Below are 25,362 nucleotides of genomic sequence, written 5' to 3'. Positions count from 1 at the left end.
CCAAGCTAACCCTGATGACATCACCATTGTGACTCTCTTCAGGCTAATGTTTCAACCAGACTAAGAGAAGCGTCAACATCTCCAACAACTGCCTGCTTAGGGTGGCTCCATCATCTTGTCAGGCAAGTACAGTTTATTACTGGCTTCTGTGGTTGTGGAAGTTGTATTTCATAGAAAGAAAGGTTGCTGCAGGGGCTGTGTCTGACTGTAGTTTTATTTCAGTATTTCACAATAAAAATGTGACCGATTTAGGGTGTGATCGGCTGCTGTTCTGTGCCTTTCCGACGCTTCCAGGTCTCTTATCATTATTTAGCCGAGGGATGTGTTGGATGGAAAATAGGTGGGAGGTAGCGACTCTGCCTTGTTCGCTGTGTTCCGTCTGGCTTTACCAGTGACCACCAAATCAAGTAGCATGGTTGGGGTTTGAGAGGGTCTGTTAATCCTTGCAGAGTATGTGGGATTTATACACAGCATGACAGGAAGTGTTGCCTGGGAGGGTCATCTCAGAGGTGGAACATCCTCTTGCCTTAGACAAAGTGAGAGACGTACTTGCAAATAGTACATAAATCAGAGTGTCATTTGGAGGAGTTGAAATCAACCATCATCTGTACACATTGTGCATGTATTGGCACAAAGCTATGAAGACTATTAATCACGCCAAGGCAAATATAAAATGTTGACTTGTGCTGTCTATTTGTGTGTGTGTGTGTGTGCCCATGTCTGATTGATTATTTTCAGTATTTAAAGCACATTTTTAAAGGTGAGTGAATAAATGAATCTATATTTAATGCAGAATTTAAAAGTATTAGATGATTCAGTCAATCAGTTATTTACAAACAAACACATCAGAGGAGAAGACAGGACAACCAGAGGACAGGAAAACAAAGCAGATCTGTAACACCTCTTCACTTTTTCTGTCCATGTCTGACCTTGTACTAAAAAACTTTATGCCCCATACCCCCCTGTAAATATGTATATCTGTCACTAATGTGTTTCACCCACTCGCCTAAAATCTGACCAGTAAATCAAACGTGAAGAATCTACAGACTGCCTGTCTCCCTCTGATATGCCTCACAGTATACCGCTCATATCATTCATTCTGTTTGCCGGGTTGTGGATGCAGGTGTCTAGGAACGAGGCAGTCGTACCACAGTGTGATGAGGGAGTATGGGGGGGTTCTGTACATATGTGTGACTGTAGGCTGTTTTGGATTATCTAGTAGGTGTGACTTTAGATTCCCATAAAGATTTCCTCCACTAACAAAACCTGTGCACAAGGCCCATGCTCACAACAGCAGAAACATATTTTGGGAAATATGCTTGTTTACTTTTTTACCCCAAGTGAGATGAGAAAGGGTGTCCAGGTGATTTGATAACTCAAGCCAGTTGACTTGCTCATGTGAGGGTTAAAAAATACATCCAGGGTCAAAATAGTTTTGTATCTCTTACATTTACATCTCGTTATCTTGAACATAGATTTTGGCTGATGTGAGGCATCTACATTTTAATGTATTTTAGCCACTTCTGTATTATTTGGTGATGCATATTGGAGTTTTAAGAAAAGTCTGACTCTCCCAGCAATAAGTACCATATTCGCCAAAATATAAGCTTACTGATCCTTTTACTTCACATTTTTGGAAAGAAATTAATTCACCAGAAATCTTTTTTTGTCATGGCAACTTTTTTGAGTAGTGAGGAGTGCAAGAGACTACAATTAGAAATTCATTAATTACATTACAGTAACTAATCCCAGTAACGCTGGCTTGTTCACTGTCTTAACAGGAGTTTGATGGAGGGTTGATGTCAGTTTGGTCTGTATGTTTTAATGGGCAGACTGGTCCAGGAAACTATTGAAGTGCAGCGTCTGAACCAAAAGCGGAGAGATGCAACTCCAAAGTTGTCATATTTAAATCGTGTGTGTTGGTCAGCTGATGTGGAAAGTTTTAGCCACAGGTACATTTTTTAGAGGTTAGCAGCTGGATAGTCAGTAAACCCCCCCCCCCAAACTGTGTGACTCTCTACTTCCTGCTACAATCTCTCTCTATTTCTTTCTACATGCTTTGAATACAAAAAATGCAGCGTGTGGATACTGAGGATGCTTAATGGATGTGCCAACTTCTCTGTGACACAATCATAGCCTGGACTGTTATTAATATTTCAATTGTCTTACATTTACATTTCTGTTTTATGTGCATCTTTAGAAACAAGATAATGTGGAAATTAATCAGTTTAGGCACACATGTGAAATTGGCATAAATCTGCTCATCTCCCCCTCGGATAGAAAGCAAATAAGTGTATTTCCCAAAATGTGAACTATTTTGTCAAAATATACAGATCACAGACATCACTCATGCTCACATTCCTCTCAGACAAAGATACATCTGACAAAGATGATTCAGCTCTGTTTGTTTTTGATGTCCTGTTATATATTTCATTTGGATAAACTGCTGTTTTTACAAGGGTCCATGAGAAAGAGAGAGCCTTTTGAATCAGACTCGACCAAGCCACCTCATACCTTGTAAACCCTGTACCCGTCTCTCTTGGTGCAGTGATGTCATCATTGGACAGCCCCGGGTGAGAGACAGGAATGTTACAGCCTGTCGATTGAGGCAAAGGATTGTGGGCTGGCTGCTGTGTATGCATGTTTTTTAACATGTGGTATGAAGAGAGACTGTGCATGTGTACGTCTCTAGTATGTGCATGTATAGGGGGCTTTGCTGCGACACTGCTGTGTGAAGACTTGTCTAGGTACAACCAGCTGTGAGCGGGGGAGTGTGTGGACCGCCTGTACATTCACAGCAAACTCACAAAGCTAAATAAACACACTACTCACTTAGAGACGCAGATACATGTACAGTACAGTAGGATGAATACGCAACTGTAGCCACAGGATTTGTTGCTGGTTCCCTGGGTAGACAGAGTGGAGACTGTGGTGTTTAGGGTCATAATGACTGGTCATGGTGGTTGGGCCCGAACCATGGGAGCCCCCTGTGAGGAATACATTACACATTTAGTTCCACTTCGGGAGAAAATTAGCTTAAATGTGTGATCCAGCAGTTTGTGTTGTCCAAATCCAAACCAATCCAAAATCTGTACAAATATTGTATGTATGACAAATGGCTGATAATTTTGAGATAAAGTAAAGGCTGTGGGATTTTGACTTTACTGGAACGCCTCACTTTTTAAAACCCCACAGTGTGCATCTGTTTCATTGGGTGGAGGTCTGTGAGAGAGGGAGGTGGCAGTACAAGTCCTGGGAGCCCCACTGTGTGAGCAACAAGGTTGTTTTCTTAAAAAACTGAATAACAAACCTCTGGCCTTGTTGGTGGTGAGAGGGGTATTTTTGAAGTGACACAGGGGACTCTTAAACCCAATGATTTATGACTAGACCTGTGGTAGGGGGGCAAGGAATGAAAAGTACCCACCCTGAGTGTAGCAGGTGTGGGGTGAAAGCTGCAACACTGATGAAGCCAATGATGAAGAGAGGGCAGGACTAAACTAACCTGAAGGCAGCTGTAGACCTACAGTAAATCTGTTAGCAAGCCTCCTGTGAAGGAAAATATGAAGATTTACATTGATTTTACTACATCAAATAAACAGTTCTGTGGATGGTAGATAGAAAACAACAAATACTATAAACTGCTATGATATTCAGCCGTAGGGAAAACCTTCATCTGATCATGATTGTTTTTTATTTGGTCTGTTTTCACCTAAAAGTCTCAAAAAAAGTGCAAAAAATTCCAATCCAGTGAGATTATTTCAGCCTTTAAAACTGAAGAAATTAGCATTGGTATCTTAAGACATAATATGGCAAATTCTGGTGTTAGCATTATGAAAAATGACCCTTGATTCTTGAAAATTCTTGAAGGAATTTGATTTGTGCTAGATACTGGTAAAACTCATCTGGTACCTACTTGTTTATTTATTTTTCACTCATTTTAGGAAAACAAGGTTTTGGTATGAGACTACAGCTATGCTATACTAATGTCAACACTGTTTACCATGTTCACCATCTACAGTATTAGTATGCTAAAAGTTTCCGATAAGCTGATTAACACGACGAGCAGCCGAGGCTGATGGGAACATTTGCGATAAACCAAACTACTGGTTCATTTGAAATTTTGACCAAATTGTGGCAATAGAGGAAAAGTCAAAGGATCACCAAAGTCATTCGGATGAATGCTTTGGTGACCGCAAAATCCTGAACCAAACTTCATGGCAACCCATCCAATAGTTGTGGAGATATTTCAGCATGAGCCAAAGCGGTGGACCGGCCAATAGATTGACATTGCCCGTAGAGCCATGGTGCCAGAGTGACTCTCCTCCTGACATGAGTCTTTTTGGTTTACCACCTCCATTGTCCATGTGTAGGGTTAGTTCAGTGTGACATACGGGGTCAGAGAAGGAAGGTCAAGGTTCACTGTTCTGGGCACTGGGGCAAAAGTTCAAAATAGTAAAAGTCTAAAAAGAAAGAAGCTGATCACACACTTGTTGAAAAGCATTGTAGGTATAACCCTGATTTACTTGTTGTCTGCTGAAAGAGTCCCCCAGCAGCTGGATGCCCCTGGGTGACATCATGAAGAGGTAAATATTAACTCAGTGTGAGATCAGAATCTGGCAACGGGGACATAAATATTTTCAGACTATATTTAGGAAATTACCCAGTATGGAGATGATTTTGTTTAAATAAAGGAAAACAGCAGTTTGATTACTGACAAGGAAGGTATTATGAAGATTGGCATTCCCATGTTGATGGCACTGATTGATTAACAAATCACTAGTATTTTTGGGTGCTTTCCAGCAGAGCTAAATTCCACAGCTCTCTGTCCCTACGGGTGAGGTGACATGGACACTTTCAGATGTTTACTTTTGTTTGCACTGCAAATTCCAAGATTGCCTCATGGTGAAGAGGGACAGAGTAAGGAATGTGGACGACTTACAAACTCAGATGCCGTAAACTCATCTGAAAATGTGACAGCACTATGGGACCGCAACTCAAACTCATCTTACACTGTTAAAAACAGATTCTTAACAGAGAGTTACTGTGGTGATGGGCTGATTGTCTCCGCTTTATGACTGTAAAATGTAAACTCAAAGCAGTGCAAATATTTAGAAATACATCTATAGTCGTCGTGCTGCACTGAAGCTTGCTGGGACCCCGTAGGCCTTTGGACAACATGCGCATTCATTCACAAAACACAAGCATGCACAGTTTGAGGAGCAGAGGTCATAGAAAATAGTGTGTGAAAGTTGGAGACCATGAGCAATAGATAGACAGTGATAAATGACAGACTGGGCACAGATTGCTCTGTAAGTTACAAATACTAATAAGAAAACTTCAGCACATTTCCCCACACTGACAAGCATACTACATCTTCTGCCTAAATGCCATTCTGTCTGCCATCTAACTGTTTGTACTATTAATACGTAGTATTTATAGTATGACCAAACAAGTTTTTTTCTCAGCCTCTAAGTGGTGCGCCACTGGAACGCTTAGGCTAAAACACAAATACCTAGTGTAACTCTCATCAGGGGCTCTGGACAATGTCATACATAATACGCATCATAAACTTTCTCAAGGCACAGAGGAGACGTGCCAGCTGGTGGGAAAACAAAGACACTCTATCTTATATACTGCATGCGATTCTTTGTTTGGATACGTGCAAACGAAATATGTTGTTAATCATGTATGTGTGTAGATTCTGGGTTATTCCCACTCACAATATGTCTAACACAGGAGCGAAGAGCTTCATGCGTCCGCCTGCCTCTCATGAAGACTCACTTGTGTTTCTAATCCCAAGACTGCAGCCATGTGCGACACTTTGGGGCGATGCAACAAGCTGAACAACATTTGAATTCTTATGGAGTCATGTGGTGAATGCCAGAGTATAATAGTAACTCGTTTTTAGCTCTGTTTTGGTCTCCACCAACTCCTTACCTGCTGAATGCTTCACTCTGTTCATCAGCTGGTTGCTTACTTTGTGTGGTTGCTGTTTGTAGCAGGACAGGTTGTGGACAGTGGGTTTATCAGAGCTTTTATTCTGAAAACAGCTGCCTGCTGCTGCTGGAAACAAGGTTAAAAAGGTTAACTCAGCAGAGTTGAAGAGACTGTATAATAGGATGATAATTATTTGTAGGTTCACTACTATAAGCAACTCCTTTCACATTACATACAGTAACTTCTTCCATTGTTAATATAAAAATAATGATTAATGCAGCTTTAATTTGTGGACCCTTTCTGGTAGAAGAACAAACTGAATGCTAAGATGACATGAGTCAAAGAAGAGGACTTTGCAGCATTGAAATAACAGCACTGAAGCAGTGCTCAGGACCTGCTTTCACATGCTGCAGCATACAGTACAACAGGTGCAGGCCGGATGGTGAGAGGCAGTTGTGAGGCCCATTGAGGCTTCATTAATGGAACAGGAAGAGATTTGAAGCACAAGGGCAAACACACACAACTCATTACCCCCTGGCTATCGTGTACCTTTCACACCGCAACTCAAAGTGTGTGCCTGTGTGCGTGTGTGTGGTGCATTCATTGCATTTATATGAGTTTTGTGTTTGAGTGGGCGGGTGGAAAACAATTACAAGCTATGCCCCTTAGAGATGAAAACTGCATTAGAGTATTTGGACTTTAGGTTGTACGTTACGTTACATTTACAAACACCGTAGCATTGAAGCTAACATGATGACTTTAAAATGATTACCTCATTAATGAAGGATGATTTCATTAGAGCGTTTTCACACAGATATAAGACAATACAATTTTATTAGTCTAATGTTTTTGGTTTGTCGTATAAACTCGACTCGAAGCAGTAAAAATGTTTGATCCTGCTGAGACCATCATTGAGGCTGACAGTCCTCAGCTACCATATGACGCCAAAGACTGGTAAGCTGACTAAGCTGACACCTGGCTGTTGGAGATACAGCAAGGCATCCACCCTTTTACGCCACTGTGTCACTTTGGAACTGCACGCATCCACTATCTCTCATACTCACGCACATTAAGCCACCCTTAACCACGACCCTCGTCCAGGACACACTGCTGGCCTCTGTTCTATAACTAAAATCCCAAGAGCAAAGAGTGCAGTGATTTACGCAAAGGAAATAAAACAGAAGACACAGACATCATAGCACAGGTACAATATTGTTCATACTATGTATAGTTAGGTGACAGGACGTCACAGTTACGAAGTTGTTGTACACAGGTGTCAAAACTGCCCTGGAAAGTATCCGTCGTCACAGACCAACAAAGAACCTCTGAGAGAAAGATTGTTTTCAGTCTGTGGCTGTGACTCAATGCTGCGTCTGAGTGCTCATCAGACAGCTTTTCACCACGTTTAATTCTGACTAAAGTTTTCACCCTCTTGCTAAAATAGGTGTAAAAGCAAGAACGTTATTTTTCCCTCTGCTTTTAGACACATGCAGATGTTAAATTTACACTGGTGGTGATCCTCGCATGTTCGGGAAAAAAAATCATGGCAAAATAGACTTTTTGTATGTTTCAGCGGTAGAACAAGTGCTTAAATAATTTACTTAGAAAACTAAAGAAGTAATACCACAATGAAAAATTAAATACACTATTATTGTATATATTGTTCAAGTGTTGCATTCCCATTTGACGTAATTAATTTTAGGGTATTAGTATTAGAATTAAAATATAGTTAAGTATCAAAATGAAATGTACCAGAAAAATGAAAAGTTGTCACTTCAGAAAAATTTTAATTATTGATATATTAATGTATAATCTCTACTTTGATGCTGTATTGGTCAAGGTGGCACCAACTCTAATAACACTATACTGTTAGATTTGTCTAACTGCAGCAAAGGATCATGTTTCCATAGTTTGTTGCCTATTTTTAACCTTAATTGTTAGATTATAATGATTATATAATTATAATTATTAATAAATAATAATTATGTTATAAATTAAGTAAGCAAACTATTATATTTATATTATTACATATATATGTACTGTGGGACCATAGCTGTCAGACAACTGTAATAATATAATATAATTTGGAGGATTAAAAGTAAAACTTACAAAAATGAATACTTGAGGTACCATTGTCACTTTCATAATACATATATTTAGTTACCTCTCCCCTCTGAGTAAAATTTTAATTGTACAAGTGCTATAATGTCTTTACATGCAATAGTTCACATGCGGTAAATATAGTCCCTGGAAATACTTAATTATGATCTCAGGTGTGTATATGTATGCATCCTTGGCAGTTTTAGATGTTTTTTTCCCAGGTGTGTGCCAGGACAGGTGATCTTGAACAACCAGCTCCAGTGTGTCTGTACTCAAACACAAGGTTAATGATTTATTCTGCTTTTTATTGCATTCAGTGGCCAGTATATCACAACATTAATGAGGGAAAAATTCCTCTTTATCATTGTCATCCACTGTGGGCGCTCAGCAGGGGGATGTGAGCATTTTTTGCCACTATAAATTATGGCATACCATTTTCGGGAGCTATATTTATTCTCAGTCAAGTCCCCATTCCTCCCTTCCTCTCTCTCTTCCTCTCTCTCTCCCACCCACCGGGGTGGCTCCACCTTCCAGCAGATATAAGCTGTGTCCACAAGGTGTGCGCCTGTTATGAGCACATATCCCAGGGTCCCCTCTGTGTGGTTTCTGTCTGCCTGCTATTCTGTCTGTTAGTCTGACTGCAGTGATTATTTCCCCATAAACGGCCACTCACAAAGGTAAGCACTGCTATATTCTCACAATATCAAGTGTTTCACAGGCATTTGATTTTAACCGATTATAGCAGTTCATTTGTGATTGATACAAGCATTTTCTTTTTCTTTTGCATGAAAGTTTTGTTTTATTGCCTTTAATGAGTTGTTTGAGCATTCTCTGACTTAGTTTCCAGTGTTGTTCATTACATACTAACCATCCAATAGATCTTCTAACAAGTAAACTTAGTCTGCTTTAATTCTAACTGTAATTTTGCAGGAATGCATAGTGAAATTATTTGAGTTTGACTGGTTGAATTGTTGATCACAGAGCGACTCATTACAGAATTCAAAATGCCCCCTTCCCCACTATTTTAACATGGTTCCAATTTCAGATTTGATCAACGTTTTAAACGAAAGCGCCAATATAGATATATCAATGAAAATAAATGTTAATTAATGTACATAATTCTTATTTCTAGTCCAAAATCATATGTGTGTTCTTCATAACAGAAATGAAATGAAGTGTCAGTGATAGCTGTTTTGGGCTGCTGTGGGATTTGATAGGCCTCACAAATCTGGCCTTTAGCTATGGAGTTAGCATCTTCTCTGTACACCCTCCTCCTGCAGAGAACATGTCCACAGCAGCAGTGGGGTTTTATCAGGCAGCTGCATGTACAGCATCCCTATAGTTAAGCTGATTTCTCCGGGGCTTCAGAGAGCTTAAGTGTGTGCTGTACATCCCTCTGTGAGAGAAAGCCTCTGCTGAAGGCAAATATACATTCAAATGTTTTGTGTGCATGTGTATGAGCGTGTGCATGCAGAAAGCTGAAGCCAAACTGTCAGATGTATGTGACTGGGGCAAGACCAGCAGTTTGGTGAGAAGAGGCTGCAGAGCAAACGCGGTCTTTGGCTCTGAGCAGCTCTGTCTCTCAGTCCTGATTTGCTTTATGATGCTCTTTCTCTGACAATGCTCCTCAGTTTGGGGCCTCATCCGTCACAGCAACTTTTAAATGAGTCACTTGCTATAAGCTAAAATCTTCACCACTTGATTTTTAATCAGTACGACTCCTCTTGGTCATACTTTTAGGAGGAGTGTGCAACCTGAGGAATACATCAGAGGGCTCAAAAGCCTGAGAAAATGTAGGTTTTCAGGCCTGTTGCTGTGAGGCTGTAGCTGAGAGGTGATTTGTACTAGTTAGTAAAACATAAATGTTCATAAAGCAGTGTGGGTTTTCAGGACTGTTGCTGGCCATTCATATGATTCCATATCCATGCAACTCAATCCTTTTCCAGAAACTACAGTCCTTTAGTTGCATGTCCGAAAATTTTAATGAAATATTTTGATGCACTTTGGTTATGGGGATTGGCTGTTAGTATGTGGCATCAGTGCATGTGGTATCTGCAAGTTTTACTGTAGTCTGACACATTACACCGCATAAAAATAAAATCTATTAAACAAGCCCTTTTTTCTATTGATTACAAATTCTTCCTTTCTCTCTCATTTCTGCACATTCCGTTTCTTTCTCTCTTCATACTGTAAAGTTGATGTATTGGACCTGCACTGACCTTAGATTGTGAGAAGTGTTACTACAAAAAAAGACCTTAGATATGGATGGTCCTGTGCACAAGAGGTAAACTTTCAAATGGTGTGTGTGTGTGTGTGTGTGTGTGTGTGTGTGTGTGTGTGTGCGTGCGTGCGTGCGTGCGTGCGTGCGTGCGTGCGCATGTGTGCGCATACAACATTGTACCTCCCTGTATACATTATTCAACAAACTTTAGGAATGTGCAGGACAAAAAGGGACAAAAAGGCCCAATGAAAACCAAGAATGATGGTAGGGTAAAGGAGAGGGAAAGAAGTAAACACTTTGGTCATTTAGCTGCACAGCTGTGTACGTGTGTGTACGAAGTTTGTTTGAACGGGTACGTTTGTAGCGTGACTTGAAGTGGTGTTAATTTTACGAGGTGTGCTTTGTGATAAAAGCTGCGTTTAGGGAGCCGAGGAGCTGCAAATGTTTTTCCCTTTCACTGAGAAACCACAATGTCAGGACACTTACCAAGATTGAGTGCACGGGTACAGCTGGCTTAAGTATGAATTTGTAAATGGTTTGCAGCACAGGGAGGAAGGCAGAGTGGTTTGACAAACATGTTCTGTGGGATTTAAACACTAGTTTTTGGTCAGGCTTCCTGTCAGCAGGATAAACTACAGTTTATGTAAGACCTAACTTGGTTGAATAAGTGACTATTTCTGCTTTTGCAATGCTGTCTTTCTACACACACAAAAATATAGCTCAAGCAAAATGTTCACATAAGATGATCCAACCTCAAATCTTTGCCCAAATTTAATCAATACCTCCTGCATCTCATCACCTCTGGACTTTGCTGTAGTTCTTTTCTTTACTCTGTTAGCAAGGTGGATTAAAGAGACATGCTGTCTCGCCCTCTGACCTCCACTGCAGTCTGCAAGGTCACTGAGTGGCTCCAGGTCACTGAACCGGGATGTTTCCAAAGTGAGAAAAAGGCCAGTGAGGGCAAACAGACAGATGGAGACAGAGAGGAGAGAAATGAGGCAGAGGGTGAAGATGGTGAAGAACAGACATGGCTCTGTTCACACAGAGACATAGGAAGAAAGGGAGACTGTGGGAAGAGAGCCGTCTGTATCTGACAGAGGAGAGAGAATAGACAGATGTGTCTGGAGACGTGAACACAGTATACCCAGGTTATATTTCCAGAGATTAAAAAGTGCTTGAACTAGGCACACTGCTTAGTTGTGTTTATTCGGTAGTCATGTCCCATTAGCTGACACACTGTGTGTGCATCAGATTGTGTAAGCTAAAATGCGTTTGCGATTCGTGTGCGTTCGTGTGCGTTCGTGTGTGTTCGTGTGCGCGTGTGTGCATGAGCAATACAAATCCAGGGCACCAGATTCAGTTGTGTTTCCTGAGTGAAAAATCGGCCAGAATTCACTCAACCACTATGTGTACTTCTTCCTGACCCACATTGCTGAGGTCTGACGTGTATGATGGAAATTACACCAATTTAAAAAGACATGAATTACATTTACCTTATTTACAATATGTTTACAATATGTATGAAATTATTCAGGTGACACTGCACTCCAGAGCTCACTGTTACACAATATAATTACCACCTAAGTATTATGTTCAGTGGTAGTCCTGACACTACAAGAATTGAAAGGTAATTCAAAGTAAATTAACTTCTCAGTAGCTTTCTTGAATAAAATTAAGTAATTTTTTCTCTTTTTGTAATGAGCTAAAAACACATTCTTCCACGATGTTTGAGGAATTTTTTTCCAGTGTTCTGTAGTTTTGATATCCTTATTCTTTCTTCACACATTTGTTCATGGGTTGGCACAGCTGTGGCGGTTTTAATGACATTATGGAGATTGCAGCTTGTATAAACTGCAGTAACACCTCAGCTTCCGCCGGCTGAAAGTTGACTCAGCAAAAAAAACAATACAGCTTACAAACATATGATACCCATGAGTCCTCTCAAGTCGCACACCTGATGGACAGTTTGCTGTGTTTGGTTTATGTAAAATGTCAAAAAGATGGACATCTGGAAGTAGTCGAGGAAACAGAGGCACATACATACGCGTTCATACACACACGACACATAGACATACAGTGTAGACTGCTTTCAGGTTTGCTTATTTTTGAGGCTGTCTGGGCCAGGCGGGACATGCTGAGAGCTCAGTGGTGTATGACCCGCCACACATGATTCTGGCAGCAGATGTTGAAAAATTCGGGTTTGAACCACAGATATTTGTACCTCTTTGTCCCCTTGGGGTTGTTGTCTAATGGTAAATGTGTCAGGTCAAATTTGAATTACGGGATGGGATGTTGTGAGTGTGAAAAAGTAAATGGAAATTTTTGTCAAACTGTTTATATTATAGTGATAGATACAAACAATTATAATATATTTTTTTAACAATCAGCACATTTCATACCATTCACAGCCTGAGCAAATGTGATAAAGTTGTCCTACATGGGCTTTTTGAGCCGTGCTGGCAGCATGGTTCCAGGGAGGGTCAGCTGGATCACCACTTATGTCCAAATTGAAATACTGTATCTAAACAACTACTACTGCTATGAAATTTTGTACATACAACCATGATTCCCAGGGGATGAATCCTTGGGACTTTGGTGAGTTTCGTCCAGCGCCACCACCTCTCACAGACTACGACAAACAGACATTCATGTTCACCCACTGAATTGTAATAACTTTTTGTCCAATTTGTCCAATACTTTGGTTTATGACCAAACACTTACAAAACTAATGGCATCCCCGTCAGCCTCAACTGTATTTTGTGTTTAGCACTGATAAGCAACTATTAACATGATAACACACTAAACCAAGATGGTGAACATGGTAAACACAAGTACTGCTTCACGGAGCCGCTGGCATGGATGTAGACTTTCAGTACTATGTAGTGCAATAAAATATAAATATGTAATTATACAAGACACAGGTGATTTTTTATACCATACCATACAATAAATGTACCATTAATTTAGAGGAAATCACTTGATTAGTCATGAATACATTACTCTTCGCTGTTTCAGCTTGACTTTAAAATGATCCCAGTTATGATCCTTTTTTGAAAATATGTGTCCATTACACAGGATGTTGTGCATGTTTGTGCATTTGTCTACAGTTCTCTCAGTATTTTTTCAACTGTGCGTGTGTCTTTTCCTGTTATATTAACAAGCTAGTATGGGAAGGGTGTGAACTGAATGATATACTGGTGAAATCTGCCTGGTATGAAAATGTAGAACATGGTTTCTGTTCATGTTTAATTACTGTTACAAATGACTGCTTCTCAGAGAATCGTCATTGAGGGAGACAAACTGTTTCACACTTGTGTGTGAAAAATTAAACTGTAAATCCTGCAAATGTGAGAAACCGCTCACAACACGCTACTCATGCCATCACAACTTCTCAAAGCTGTCGCACATTTATTTGTGACTTCATGTCTGCCATAGGCATGAATATAGATGGAGGGATGACACTAGTGCTTGAAAATAAATGTAATGGGTATAACAGACTTCTTTATAGTCACTTTGTTGTACCCTTCTCTCTTTCTGTTTTCTGTAATAACAACTTAACTTGGAAATTGCTGGTCAATGTTTATGTCAGAGTCTGAAAGTGGCTCTACTGTATGAACAAGTCACTCGGGAGGCAACACTTATGTAGAATAATGTGTTGGAGAAAAGCACACCAGGTAAAGACACAAGGTGTTTCCATCACTCTGTGGTCACCATGACAATGTTATGGCGTTGCTATGTGACACTGAACAGACCTTCGTTGTGCGGGTCCCTCTGATCTGTAGTTGCAAGTTTTGTTAGAATATTTCCACCCCTTTTAAAAACACCTATGCACACACACATACCAACACTGAGCTGGGACGTTCCTAAAACGTAATAAAACCGTCACATTTTCTTGTCTGGATAGATACACATTATATATCAGCACTATATCACCAAACACCCTGCCATCTCTCTAATAAGCTAAAAAAACAAGAAATAAGCATATTTACATTAGATACATTAGTCATTACATTACATCAGAATGTGATACAGATGGTCTAAATGTCTAAAATGACAATGGTTAAATGTTTGAAAGGTGGTCTTGTTACGAGAATGTCAAAAGTGATGAAATATGAATTTTGGTGTAATCAATTAATTCAGCTGCATGTATGCTATAAAAACTTCTTCATCCTGTTGTGGAAAGTAGAGGAGAGTGAGTTTTTCATTTGATAGTGGATGAAAGTTTGCACCTTTTTCACAAAACCTCAAAACGCACTCGGGGTCTTGAAACACTTATGAAGGCTTTCTCACCTCTAAGTATTAGTTATCAGACATGTCTGATTATTTTAACCTGACAAATGTCTCAGGATCAATGCACCTCTTTCACCGACCCCCCACATCCAGTCTCCACTCTTCGCAAGTCTTTCATTTACAGTACCCGAGAGTATGTAGTGCGTACAAGTACAAAGTGTCACCTTTTGTAAGGAACTATCAACGTTCTTTGTTGTTAAAGACAAACCAATTCTAAAAGATTAAAGTGCTAATGTGAAATGTTTTAATGCTAGACTGTTAACAAAACAGGACACATCTTCCCCCCTCTCCGCACATATTTCCATTATCTCACTATCTTTATTAGTCATTGTTGTCCTGTATAATGTCCGTTTCAGCAGCCTGGGAACCTTAATGCAGCCTCACAAACACAATGGGAAAAGGTTTAATGCTAGGGTTGGCCTGTCTCACACTCAGAGATCAACTTTACTGGCCATTCCTCCACTTCTGTTTATTGTCTGCAGACCTCACAGATTCATAGAGCTGATCAGGGTGCTGGGAACAGGCCACAGCTTCCGCTCGGTGGTCAAAAATAGGTTCCAGTTCTTGTTGGGAAAAATCGGCAGCATTCCTCTGGACTCTTTGGCATGTCTGGCCTCTGTCGTTGTGGAAAATAGGTGGGCTTCCTTCAAAGGCCAGCTCTCATTAGGGGAGACAGTGGCACAGCCATGTCAAAATCAGCAGTCGACTGAGAAAAGGTGAAAGGGCGGAAAAGATCCAAGGAGTCAGTGATGGAGTGGACAGTAAGGATGTTGTTTAGGATGTGAATTAGAAAAGCTACAGATGAGTTGGCTGTAATAAAGTGTGTGGTGGGAGATGAGTCGATTATGGCTGAGCTGGATATGGTAGTTGTGAAGAATGACCTAATAACACACGCAGACACTCAGAGGAGCAGCTGGGATTCTTATTCATGGGTTGTGGAGCCAAGGAAAACCTCTTTGCTTCTCTCTTTTACTTATTTAAAGCAGAAAGCTCAGGGGTTAAATAATGCAAGTAAAAAATAAATAGCTTGTCTGAACTGCTTAGAAGGATGACAACTCTCTTCTCTCAGAAATGTACTTGCTGGACCAGATGTCTGAATGCTGGCCAAAATGAGAGACATCAGACAGGCACTGTCACATGAGTGGGTTCCTCCTCACGAGTTTTGAGCTGAGAGAAAGTCTTGTTTTGAGGTTTGACATTGGGTGTGTGTTGCTTGTAGTCCTGACATGCACCTACTCTAGTTATTTGTACTAAGTTATTGCAATTACTGGGCACTTTCCTGTGTCATCTTCTTACTTTACTTTTAATGCCATTAATGGGGATTTTCATTTTCTTGGGATTTATTTGTTGGGCAGATGCCTGACTGAATCCATTTCAGTAATGCAGGAACGACAAGAATGCCCTTATTAATACCATTGGAAGTGGTGTACACACCAGTGAGTTAGCTAGGAGGTGGCAAAAATACTTCACACACTTGTAAAACTTAAAAAATAAATATAGAAAAAGCTTAAGTGTCAAGAAAATGAATGCATGTTCATACAAATGTTCTTATTTTAATGTCTCTACACATCATGTTCATTTTACAATTCAGGCTATGTAAATCTTCTTTGTCATGTACATTGTCCTAACTGTCCCTGTGACAAAAAAAATCTGTATACCTTGTAATAATGTGCACATCAGTATGTTACAACCACAGGACTGCACACCTTACCTCTGTGAAGGTGCAGTGCATTATTGGAAACGCAGATATCAGAAAAGATTCATCATAGCACCACCAAAGTTTCAGCCCAGCAATTGAACATCAGTTGGAAAATGAAAAAAAGATTTTTTTTTTTTTACATTTAGTATAGTGCCCTCTTGTGGACCACTGTGGTAAATGCAGCTTACCCCAGCCCAGTCTTTGAGAGTGACACATTGTCATTTGTCTCATGTATAATTTTAGAGCGAGGTTTAAACGGCATAAATGGCATACCACTGCTTACAATGCTTACCATACACATTTTACCTTAGACTCAGCCAAAGTTGAAATCACTAAAATATGAAAGTACAGAGCCAGTAGACATAAAACATAGGCAGTTCAATCAATAAAGACCATAAATAAGCAAAAGAACACTATTGCGTTATATTGTTACTTGAACACATTTGTAAATCAGGAAATTTGGCAAAATTTGCTGCAGAACACATAATCAAAAGCCTGCATACAGTCATTTAATTTTTCTGCACCATCTTAGTTAGGAGTTAGAGGATGTCAGATTTAGAACAAAGGCAATTAGAGACATGTCTGAGAGGTTATTCCCAAGAAGATTTCCTGAAGTTCATATTCCTGTCCTATTCAAGTCCATGTGATTGTGCTTTTCATTAGTAGAGATATACAGGAAAGGACTGATAGTTCAGTCCGAAATATATAAAAAGTTGGAGCAATTTCAGCCCTGCCAATTGTGATGTTCAAAATTTGCCAAATTTACTTTTGTTGTTGCTGTTGTCATTTTTATTGTTGATGTTTGTTTGGCACTTACCTATTACCCCCATTCATATGTGTTTAGAAAGGTACTTAAGGAAATAACAATGAAGTTAAGTGGTCTGACCAATAAATGTCATTTAGGCTTTAAAACATAAACAACTTTTTTTTCATTGTTTTGTTATGTAAATTGTTAATGGTTTCCAGTAGGTTATATTGTTTTGGGGGGTTTTATAGAATAGTAGAATAAGTAGTTCATAGTGGGAGAAATGCTTCAGTCAATTGCCAATGGAATACACTAAACCAGCCCAGATACTCATTAAATCTATTTTGTTTATATTTATGAATGCTGAACAGAGTTGAGAAAAAAAGAACTGAAAAACTTTTTGATTCTTGTCTGCCTATGACAATATTACATAGGTGACACAAACTGAACAGAAACCACTGTTCACAAGACCAATGTGCAATGTTTAGTTCCAATGTATAGCCAGCTGAGGGAGACAGAGTGTGGCCTGCAACAGCCTTCACTGTGCAAATGAGGATGTTCACTTGAAGGCACTTATGATCTTTCAAGAAATTCTAAACTGTTTTTATTATTTTTTATTGTGTTTTTAATCTTCTGTAAAGTGTCCTTGAGTGCTGTGAAAGGTGCTGCCAAATAAAATGTATTATTATTATTATTATTATTATTATTATTATTATTATTATTATTATCATTATTAATGTTTGATGTACTTACTAACATACAGGATTTACAAAGAGATACACCCCTGCCTCATATCTTGTCTTCTCTACCTTCCATTCAGGCCTTGGCCATGCCTCCCCTCCCTGCCCCCCTCTTTCTGACACTGCTACAATTTGTAGTACTTACTTGTGTGAGTGGTGGGGCATACTACGCACACAAGCAACACCCTCAGCAATACCAGCCAGTACAACAATTCCAACACATGGGGATGGGCAAAGATGGCTTTACCCAGCAACAGTACCATGGCAAAGAAGTGCCCTATATGCAGTATCCCCATTATAGAAAGGAGCTACCCCAGATGCCCATGCACAAGGGCAAAGAAAATGCTCGTAAAGGGGCCGGATATAATGGTGGTCAAGACAAAGGTGAGAAAGTTCACTAACCAAGAATCTTCCATGAACATTTACATTCAGTTCTTGAACAAATGTGACATGACTTACTAAAACATGCCAAGGCCACAAACATTTCTTTATTTTTCATAGCATATAGTAAATAATTTATTTGTATTTGTTGTTTCCTCAAGTGCCGGAAAAAGACACATTTATAGAAAGTATTTTCCAACCAGCTGGCAACTTTGGCAACTTGATAACCTAAACTTTGTCCATGTATTGTCAATTTCATGATTTCTAGTTTAATGTTTCTCATTCGTCACAGGTCAGACAATCCCCAGTGGAGCTGAGGGAATTCCTCAAGGGGAACCAGGCCCAGCTGGGCCACCTGGACCAGAGGGACCTCCAGGACCTCCTGGACCTCCAGGAAATGGACAGCCAGGACCCATGGGACGACCTGGACCTCCTGGTCCACCGGGAGTGCCTGCTGTGGGGAAACCAGGTTTGCCAGGACTGCCAGGCGAGGCAGGAGGAAATGGTGAGGCAGGGCCACAAGGAAAAATGGGCCCAAGGGGTGAGGAAGGGCCATCTGGACAGCCAGGACCTCAAGGTCCCCCAGGACCACCTGGGCTACCAGGAATAGGTAAACCAGGGGTGCAGGGTTTACCAGGCCAACCAGGGCCAAAAGGAGAGCCAGGTCACAAAGGTCTGCCGGGACTACCAGGATTACCAGGACCCAAAGGAGATAAAGGGATGGGTCAGCCAGGACAACCTGGTCACAAAGGGCTCCCAGGGCCCCCAGGACCAGCTGGTCCAAGAGGACTGCCTGGTTTTGGAAAACCTGGATTGAATGGGGCACCAGGCCCACATGGGCCACCAGGAGAGAAAGGTCATCCTGGAGAGCAAGGGCCAGCTGGGGCACCTGGTGAAGGAGGACAGCCTGGTCCACCAGGACTACCTGGTCAAGGAAAGCCAGGTCAAAACGGTCTGCCAGGACAGCCAGGCATGCCAGGTGCAAAAGGTCATCCAGGACCACCAGGTTTGCCAGGAAAGCCAGGACTGCCTGGATTTGGTAAACCAGGACTCCCAGGACCAAAGGGTGATAAAGGTATGGGTGGGCCACCTGGACCTCCAGGACCAAAAGGAGATAAGGGCCATGGAGGACTTCCTGGTATGCTTGGACCCCCTGGACCAAATGGTACACCAGGTCCTCCAGGGCCTATGGGAGCCCCAGGAGGTTTAGGTGCACCTGGCCCCAAAGGAGACTGTGGAGAAGGAGGGCCTAAAGGGCTTGATGGAGCCAAGGGTGATGCAGGTCCTCCTGGGATACCTGGTAAGGATGGTCTGCCTGGAGACCGTGGAGAGCCAGGGCCAAGAGGTCCTCCAGGACCAAGTGGTGCCAAAGGAGATGGTGGGCATAAAGGTCTACCTGGTACCCCTGGTCCTCCAGGACTTCCAGGGCCAAAAGGACAAGGTGGATTGCCTGGTAATGTTGGACCTCAAGGTCCTAAAGGAATTCCAGGAATGGATGGCACAGCAGGACCATTTGGGCCTCCTGGTCTTCCTGGGCCAAAAGGAGATAGTGGTCCACCTGGTCTGCCAGGTATTACAGGTGAGGGCAATCCTGGTCTTCCTGGTCCTATAGGACCACCAGGAAAAGAGGGCGTATCAGGACCCCCAGGGCAAGCAGGTCAGCCTGGACCACCTGGCCAACCTGGCCCACCTGGATCACCCGGTCTGTCTCCTGATATGGCTGGAGTACTCTCTGAAATGGGTCCTGGACTAGATGGTATTAAGGCTGGTAGTTATGGTAAGAAGGGCAAGTATGGAGGCAATGATGCAGAAGTAATGGGTGCCAATGGATTGGAAATGCCAGCATTCACAGCTGTAGCAACAACTCCCTTTCCACCTGTGGGCACTCCAGTTGTCTTTGACAAGCTCTTGTACAACGGTCGCCAAAACTACAACCCCCAGACAGGAATTTTTACCTGTGACATGCCTGGAATTTATTACTTTGCCTACCACATCCACTGCAAAGGAGCTAATGTTTGGGTGGGTTTGATGAGGAACAATGAGCCAGTGATGTATACATATGATGAATACAAAAAGGGTTTTCTAGACCAAGCGTCAGGGAGTGCGGTATTACCTCTACAACCTGGAGACACTGTGTACCTTCAGCTGCCCTCAGATCAAGCCTCAGGACTTTATGCTGGGCAGTACGTGCACTCCTCCTTTTCCGGGTACTTGTTGTATCCAATGTAAAACCACAAACTGCAGGGAGAGAGAGGCTTCAGTGAGAACAAAATGGGAGCATATTTTTGTATAATATAAAATATGATCATAAGTTACCTTAGACTGAGCAGTCTTTTTTAATGGAAAGTCAATCAGTCATCACCAGAGAAGAGAGGACAAGATAAAATATTTCAAGGAAAATATCAAGTATGACGGTCTGTATGTACAGCAGTTTTTATACTGTAAACCCTTATAGCTGTTTAATTGGGAGAGTAAAGATTTATTATTTTACAGCATGGAGAAAAAGACATTCAAAGAACACCTAAAGATAGCTCCAGATGTATTTTCATACATAAGAGTGAAAAAAACTTAAGAGTTTAATTTGTTATCAGGTGCAAACACATGAAGGGAATGTGTGAAGTGTATACAAAAGAAGATAAAAAATAAACCATACAATTCTAGTTAGGCTGTTGCAACAGTGTCAAACGTTGTCCCTGGACCTCTTCAAAACTGGCAGCTACCCCATGTGCTAAGAATGTGAAATACGGTAGAAAACATCAAGACATTCTGGTAGGAAATTTTTATTTTTGCATGCATACCTTTGTATAAATATAGTCTATATCTCTCAATTGATAACAGCAAATATGTAAAATGACAAGAGAGAATGACAATGCAGATCATTAACAGGTCTACATGGCAGCAGTTTGTATGTGTTTGTGAGGTAAACACATTTCTGGTTCTGTGACCTGCAAATGACTGAGTTTTGGAGAAAGGTTAATTGTATACACTCTAATTCAGATTTTTAAAGGATCCATCTTCCAAGCTCCCCATTGGATTACCAAAAAAAATTAAACTTACAAAATATGGGTGGGAGCAACCTAAATAGCTTTCACTTAAGGTGTGTTACATACAACAGGGGCAACTGTTATTGGTGATTCACTAATAATGGTAATTAATGTGCTCACTTGAGGGAGCACAGAAAAAATAAGATCAAAATTAAGTAATCACACATGAAATGTTACCAAAGCAAGTGTGTTGCTGACTGACAATTGCTCCCATGAGTGAGAATCAAAGAGTAAGAATGTATTATTCATTTTATGTTTTAATGTTTGCATATAGGTTTATGGGTGTAGTGCTGTATAGAAACTTTTATGCTAAAACTCAATGGTCAAACAAACACACTATTATCCCCTGAACTATGAAAACCACTCCTTTCACTAAATTTAACACCACAATATACAGTTAATACAATACATTACAGCATTTCTGTGTCACTAACCAAGCCGTAGTATTATACAGGTGTAGGTGACAGATGCTGATCTGTGAACATGAACAATTGTACAATTATTACTACAATGAAATGTTATGTACAGTGACTCTGCATTTGATTAGCTTCTTTTCAAAGCAACTTGTCACCTGGCTGATGTAATTTAAGATTCAACTGTTAATATTCTGTAACTTGTTTGTAAACGTTGATTTCAAATTAGAAAAACATCATACATAATCATTTTGTAGTTGTAATGGCAGTGTAATACTGTAAGGAAGTGTCATATGTGAAGGATTATACTTTTGAAATTAAACTCTTAAACAGTGGGACTTGGTATTTAACTAGTTCCTCTTGTATGATTTGTTTAGAGGTGAGATAACTAAATTAGGTTCCATAGTATCCATTGTGCACTTCATTCAGTATGTCTTGCTGCCAGGTTTGTGGAGAACACATATAAAATTGCCTTACAATGAATAGACTCAAAGAAGGTGTTCAATGTTTCAGCAATTCTTAATAACAATTATGTCAATAATTTATTATTTTATCTGCTGATCACTTACATGCTTTGAAATGAACATCAAGCACACATAGTTTTAAAGGAAAAACAAATATTTCTCTATTTAACCGTGGTGCTAATATTTTCAGTGTAACCAATGAATTTATGTCTTAATGTTTCATGTTTGTTATTATTGTCTATGTTGTTTTTTCTAAATAAAAATTGTTTAATTAAAAAGAAATTGTTGACATCTTCTTTCTAAGCTCCCAGAAGGGAAACCCTTTTGAAAGAGGCTGGTATATCAACTAAAAATTCAATGTGAGGGCTTATCCATGAAAAAGTGCGAGAAAAGCCAATTACTGAAAAATGTTTAAGATAAAAAATAAGATAAAAATAAAATAGGAATGATAGATACAATAATGGTAGGTGGTACTGGGTGCTGTGATGTTGTGGAGTCTGATGACTGATGGCACAAAAGAGTCCACTAAGCGCTTTGAGGCACGTGGCTGGATTACAGGATTGTCGGGTCGCATCTGTCCTGGTTGACACTTCCAAAAAACCTGTTTGGTTTTTTAACATTGATCCATCCATCTAATAGTCAGGCTCTGATTTCATGGATTTTTTGTCTTAAAGAAGGTGTCAGTTTTTTGTATAGCTAATTAATCTTATCTGAAGAGAAAAAAACCCTATATGGATAAATGATATATATGATAAAATCAAAAAAGAATTGCTTCTAAATGGCTGGTACAGTAACATCCAGGAAAAGGATTTAAACCGTGATGAGAGGAGAGATGCTGATGCTGCGTTGGAGGAGGGGGACTTCCTGTTTGAAGAGGTTGAGCGCATGCGCTGAGCTGTTGGCTACAATCCATTTGTTACATCTTTTGTGAGATCAGTCGAAATTTAAACAACGGATTTGATCAGACGTAAGGAAACACGCAGCGGTAAGATTTGTATGTAATCTATATTTCGCAGCGTCGTGTTTAGTGTCATACTCTGTTGTAATTTCTTATGATAAAACGACGCTAACCCTAACAAAAACAGTACGTATTATAGGTAAATATGCTGAATTGGGTTATTTAGCAACAGCAGCTAACGCACCAACCTACTTATAACCTGTCTAACGGCCCAAATAATCTGGGTGAAATTAGTCATTTTCAGTTTGTATCACACTTAACACCTTGGTGTCAGAATCAGACAACAGTCTGGTTTATTATGGACGATTTTGTGTCATTATTTACTTGATTTTCTCGACTCTGATAGCATCTTTTTTTGTCTTGCAACATTTGAACTATGGGTCTTCTCATACTTTGACAAAAGCAGGTTAAAAGTTTCAAACAATTAGTTAATTTTTCAATTAAATGACTTACTGAAAAACAACTGGCAGCTATTTTGTTAAATGATTAATCATCTAACTCATTTTTCAAGCAAAAAAGACAAAGGTGGTGAGCATTTGGTGCTTTTCTGTCTCATGTTATAGTAAATGAAACATTATTGAATATTTTCATGTTTTGGTTTTGAACTGCTGACAAAACAAACAATATGAGACATCACTCTGCGCTTTCGAAAATTGTGATAGGCATTTTTCACTATTTCCTGATAGAGACAACATAATTGAAAAATGTAAATAATTGTTAGTAGCAGCTCATGTTCTGTCAGGTTTTGGCTTCTGAAATAGGATGGTTTTTGTGTGTCAGTAGGTTTCTCTCAACATGACATCACGTGTAGGTCCTAGAGCTGAGGGTACCAATGGTACTCACTTTAAACACAGAGAAAAGGTGGCGCCACACTACCAAATGAGGCAAGTAAATTTGATCTGTTTCTGATGTTGCTCATTAAATGTAAATTTTATCTACAAATAGCAGATATATGTTCAAGGATTTCCAACACACCCTGACATTCTGCTTTCTATTTTGCAGTGCTTCTCTGAAGTCAGAGGTGCGGAAGTTAAACTTGGTCCACCTTCTGATCTGGCTGCTGGTTGCTGCACAGGTGACTGTCAGCCACCTCAACCTAGTGTCACATGACACAGTGTCCATGCCATACCAGTGGGAGTACCCCTACTTGCTCAGTCTCCTTCCTCTGCTCTGCAGCAGTCTGTCACTTCCAAAGAACAATATCAGTTACCTGGTCATATCCATGATCAGCGCAGGGCTGTTCACTGTTGCACCTCTTATTTATGGTGGAATGGAGATGTTTCCTGTAGCACAGCAGCTCTACCGCCATGGAAAGGCCTACCGCTTCATTTTTGGCTTTTCTGCAGTGACAGTTATGTACCTCATCATGGTGGTTGCTGTTCAAGTGCACGCCTGGCAGTTATATTACATGAAAAAACTGTTAGACTCATGGTTCAGTGCCACAGAGGAGAAGAAGAAGAAATAATGGAGTGAAGAAAGCTGTGACTGGGCAGAACTGTGTTTTTTAATTTAAAAATTAGTTATGAGACTTATTCATGTCTATTTATTCAGTTATCAATATCAAAACATACCGTAGAAACCAGTGTTCTCTCACAGATAGATATAAGATGGAGTAAGATGTATAATTTATGCTGAAACCTGTTTTTTTTGTTGTTGTCACAATTATTGACAAGTGTCATTGGAATTCAATTACCTTGCACCCTCTCCATCACTGAGTCTGGGCTGCTGCTTTTCTCCAAACAGAAAAAGAAGTCATTTAAGACCACATCATTGTTGTCATCCCTATAAAGATGTTGCCATGATTTGAACAGAAGAGATGTAGAGGTGTTTATACTCATAAAACAGAGTGAAGGCATGAACTGTTCCAACATATACAGTCATGTGCAAAAATTTTAACCTCCTCTGATGTTTAGATTCTTATCCATCATGCAGTACCACCAGGGAGGTGTCTATAAGGTGTCACAACAGATGGTATGGCCCTCACAGTGGCCTGATCTCAACATCATCCAGTCAGTCTGTTTTTAAAAACATCCTAACTTTATTTTTAATGCCTAAAACTATTGCACAGTTCTGTAAAGTTTTCTCAGAAAATGCCACTGTATGTTTTTAGGAAGTTTCCATTGCTGCAGGTGTCCTGATTTTTTTCTCCTTCATTAAATCTACCTCTTACAATGTCAGTTATGTTTTCAGTTATTTTTGTTCAGCATCAGAAAGCCAGTGTATTCAGCCTGTGCACATGGATAACATATGTATTGTAAACCAAATAAAATTAAACGAATGCTCTTCAACTTTTGATGACTGGTGTTTGTTATCTTTATAATTAGGTGTGTCAGTCACACCGCACTTTGGTCAGATGGTGTGCGGCTGCGC

The 25,362-nt window shown here is 40.2% G+C and overlaps 2 protein-coding genes across 3 annotated transcripts; both read left to right on the top strand.

Moving 5' to 3' along the window:
• On the top strand, nucleotides 1-22,316 carry col8a1a (collagen, type VIII, alpha 1a). 2 transcript variants are annotated; one of them, XM_056388549.1, is made up of 3 exons: nucleotides 1-122; nucleotides 17,813-18,116; nucleotides 18,406-22,316. In XM_056388549.1, exons 2-3 carry the CDS (start codon nucleotides 17,822-17,824, stop codon nucleotides 20,340-20,342), a joined length of 2,232 nt encoding a protein of 743 aa, XP_056244524.1. In that variant the 5' UTR covers nucleotides 1-122; nucleotides 17,813-17,821; the 3' UTR covers nucleotides 20,343-22,316. The 2 variants fall into 2 exon arrangements, with proteins under 2 accessions (XP_056244524.1, XP_056244525.1); XM_056388550.1 differs by lacking the exon at nucleotides 1-122 and adding an exon at nucleotides 8,624-8,714.
• A 588-nt stretch (nucleotides 22,317-22,904) lies between these two features.
• Nucleotides 22,905-25,285, top strand: jagn1a (jagunal homolog 1a). The gene is made up of 3 exons (XM_056389487.1): nucleotides 22,905-23,019; nucleotides 23,776-23,876; nucleotides 23,995-25,285. Exons 2-3 carry the CDS (start codon nucleotides 23,788-23,790, stop codon nucleotides 24,455-24,457), a joined length of 552 nt encoding a protein of 183 aa, XP_056245462.1. The 5' UTR covers nucleotides 22,905-23,019; nucleotides 23,776-23,787; the 3' UTR covers nucleotides 24,458-25,285.
• Nucleotides 25,286-25,362: the final 77 nt, after the last annotated feature.

This window comes from Seriola aureovittata, chromosome 11, assembly GCF_021018895.1.
Source record: "Seriola aureovittata isolate HTS-2021-v1 ecotype China chromosome 11, ASM2101889v1, whole genome shotgun sequence".
Taxonomy (NCBI): domain Eukaryota; kingdom Metazoa; phylum Chordata; class Actinopteri; order Carangiformes; family Carangidae; genus Seriola; species Seriola aureovittata.
Note: the sequence above shows the minus strand (reverse complement) of the source record. Positions and strands in the feature narration are given on the sequence as shown.

Bases quoted from the DNA above. Each gene is read 5' to 3' on its own strand.
- col8a1a (XM_056388549.1), top strand. From the start codon at position 17,822: ATGCCTCCCCTCCCTGCCCCCCTCTTTCTGACACTGCTACAATTTGTA. The intron at 18,117-18,405 runs GTGAGAAAGTTC...CATTCGTCACAG, and splicing joins TAATGGTGGTCAAGACAAAG to GTCAGACAATCCCCAGTGGA.
- jagn1a (XM_056389487.1), top strand. From the start codon at position 23,788: ATGACATCACGTGTAGGTCCTAGAGCTGAGGGTACCAATGGTACTCAC. The intron at 23,877-23,994 runs GCAAGTAAATTT...TCTATTTTGCAG, and splicing joins GCGCCACACTACCAAATGAG to TGCTTCTCTGAAGTCAGAGG.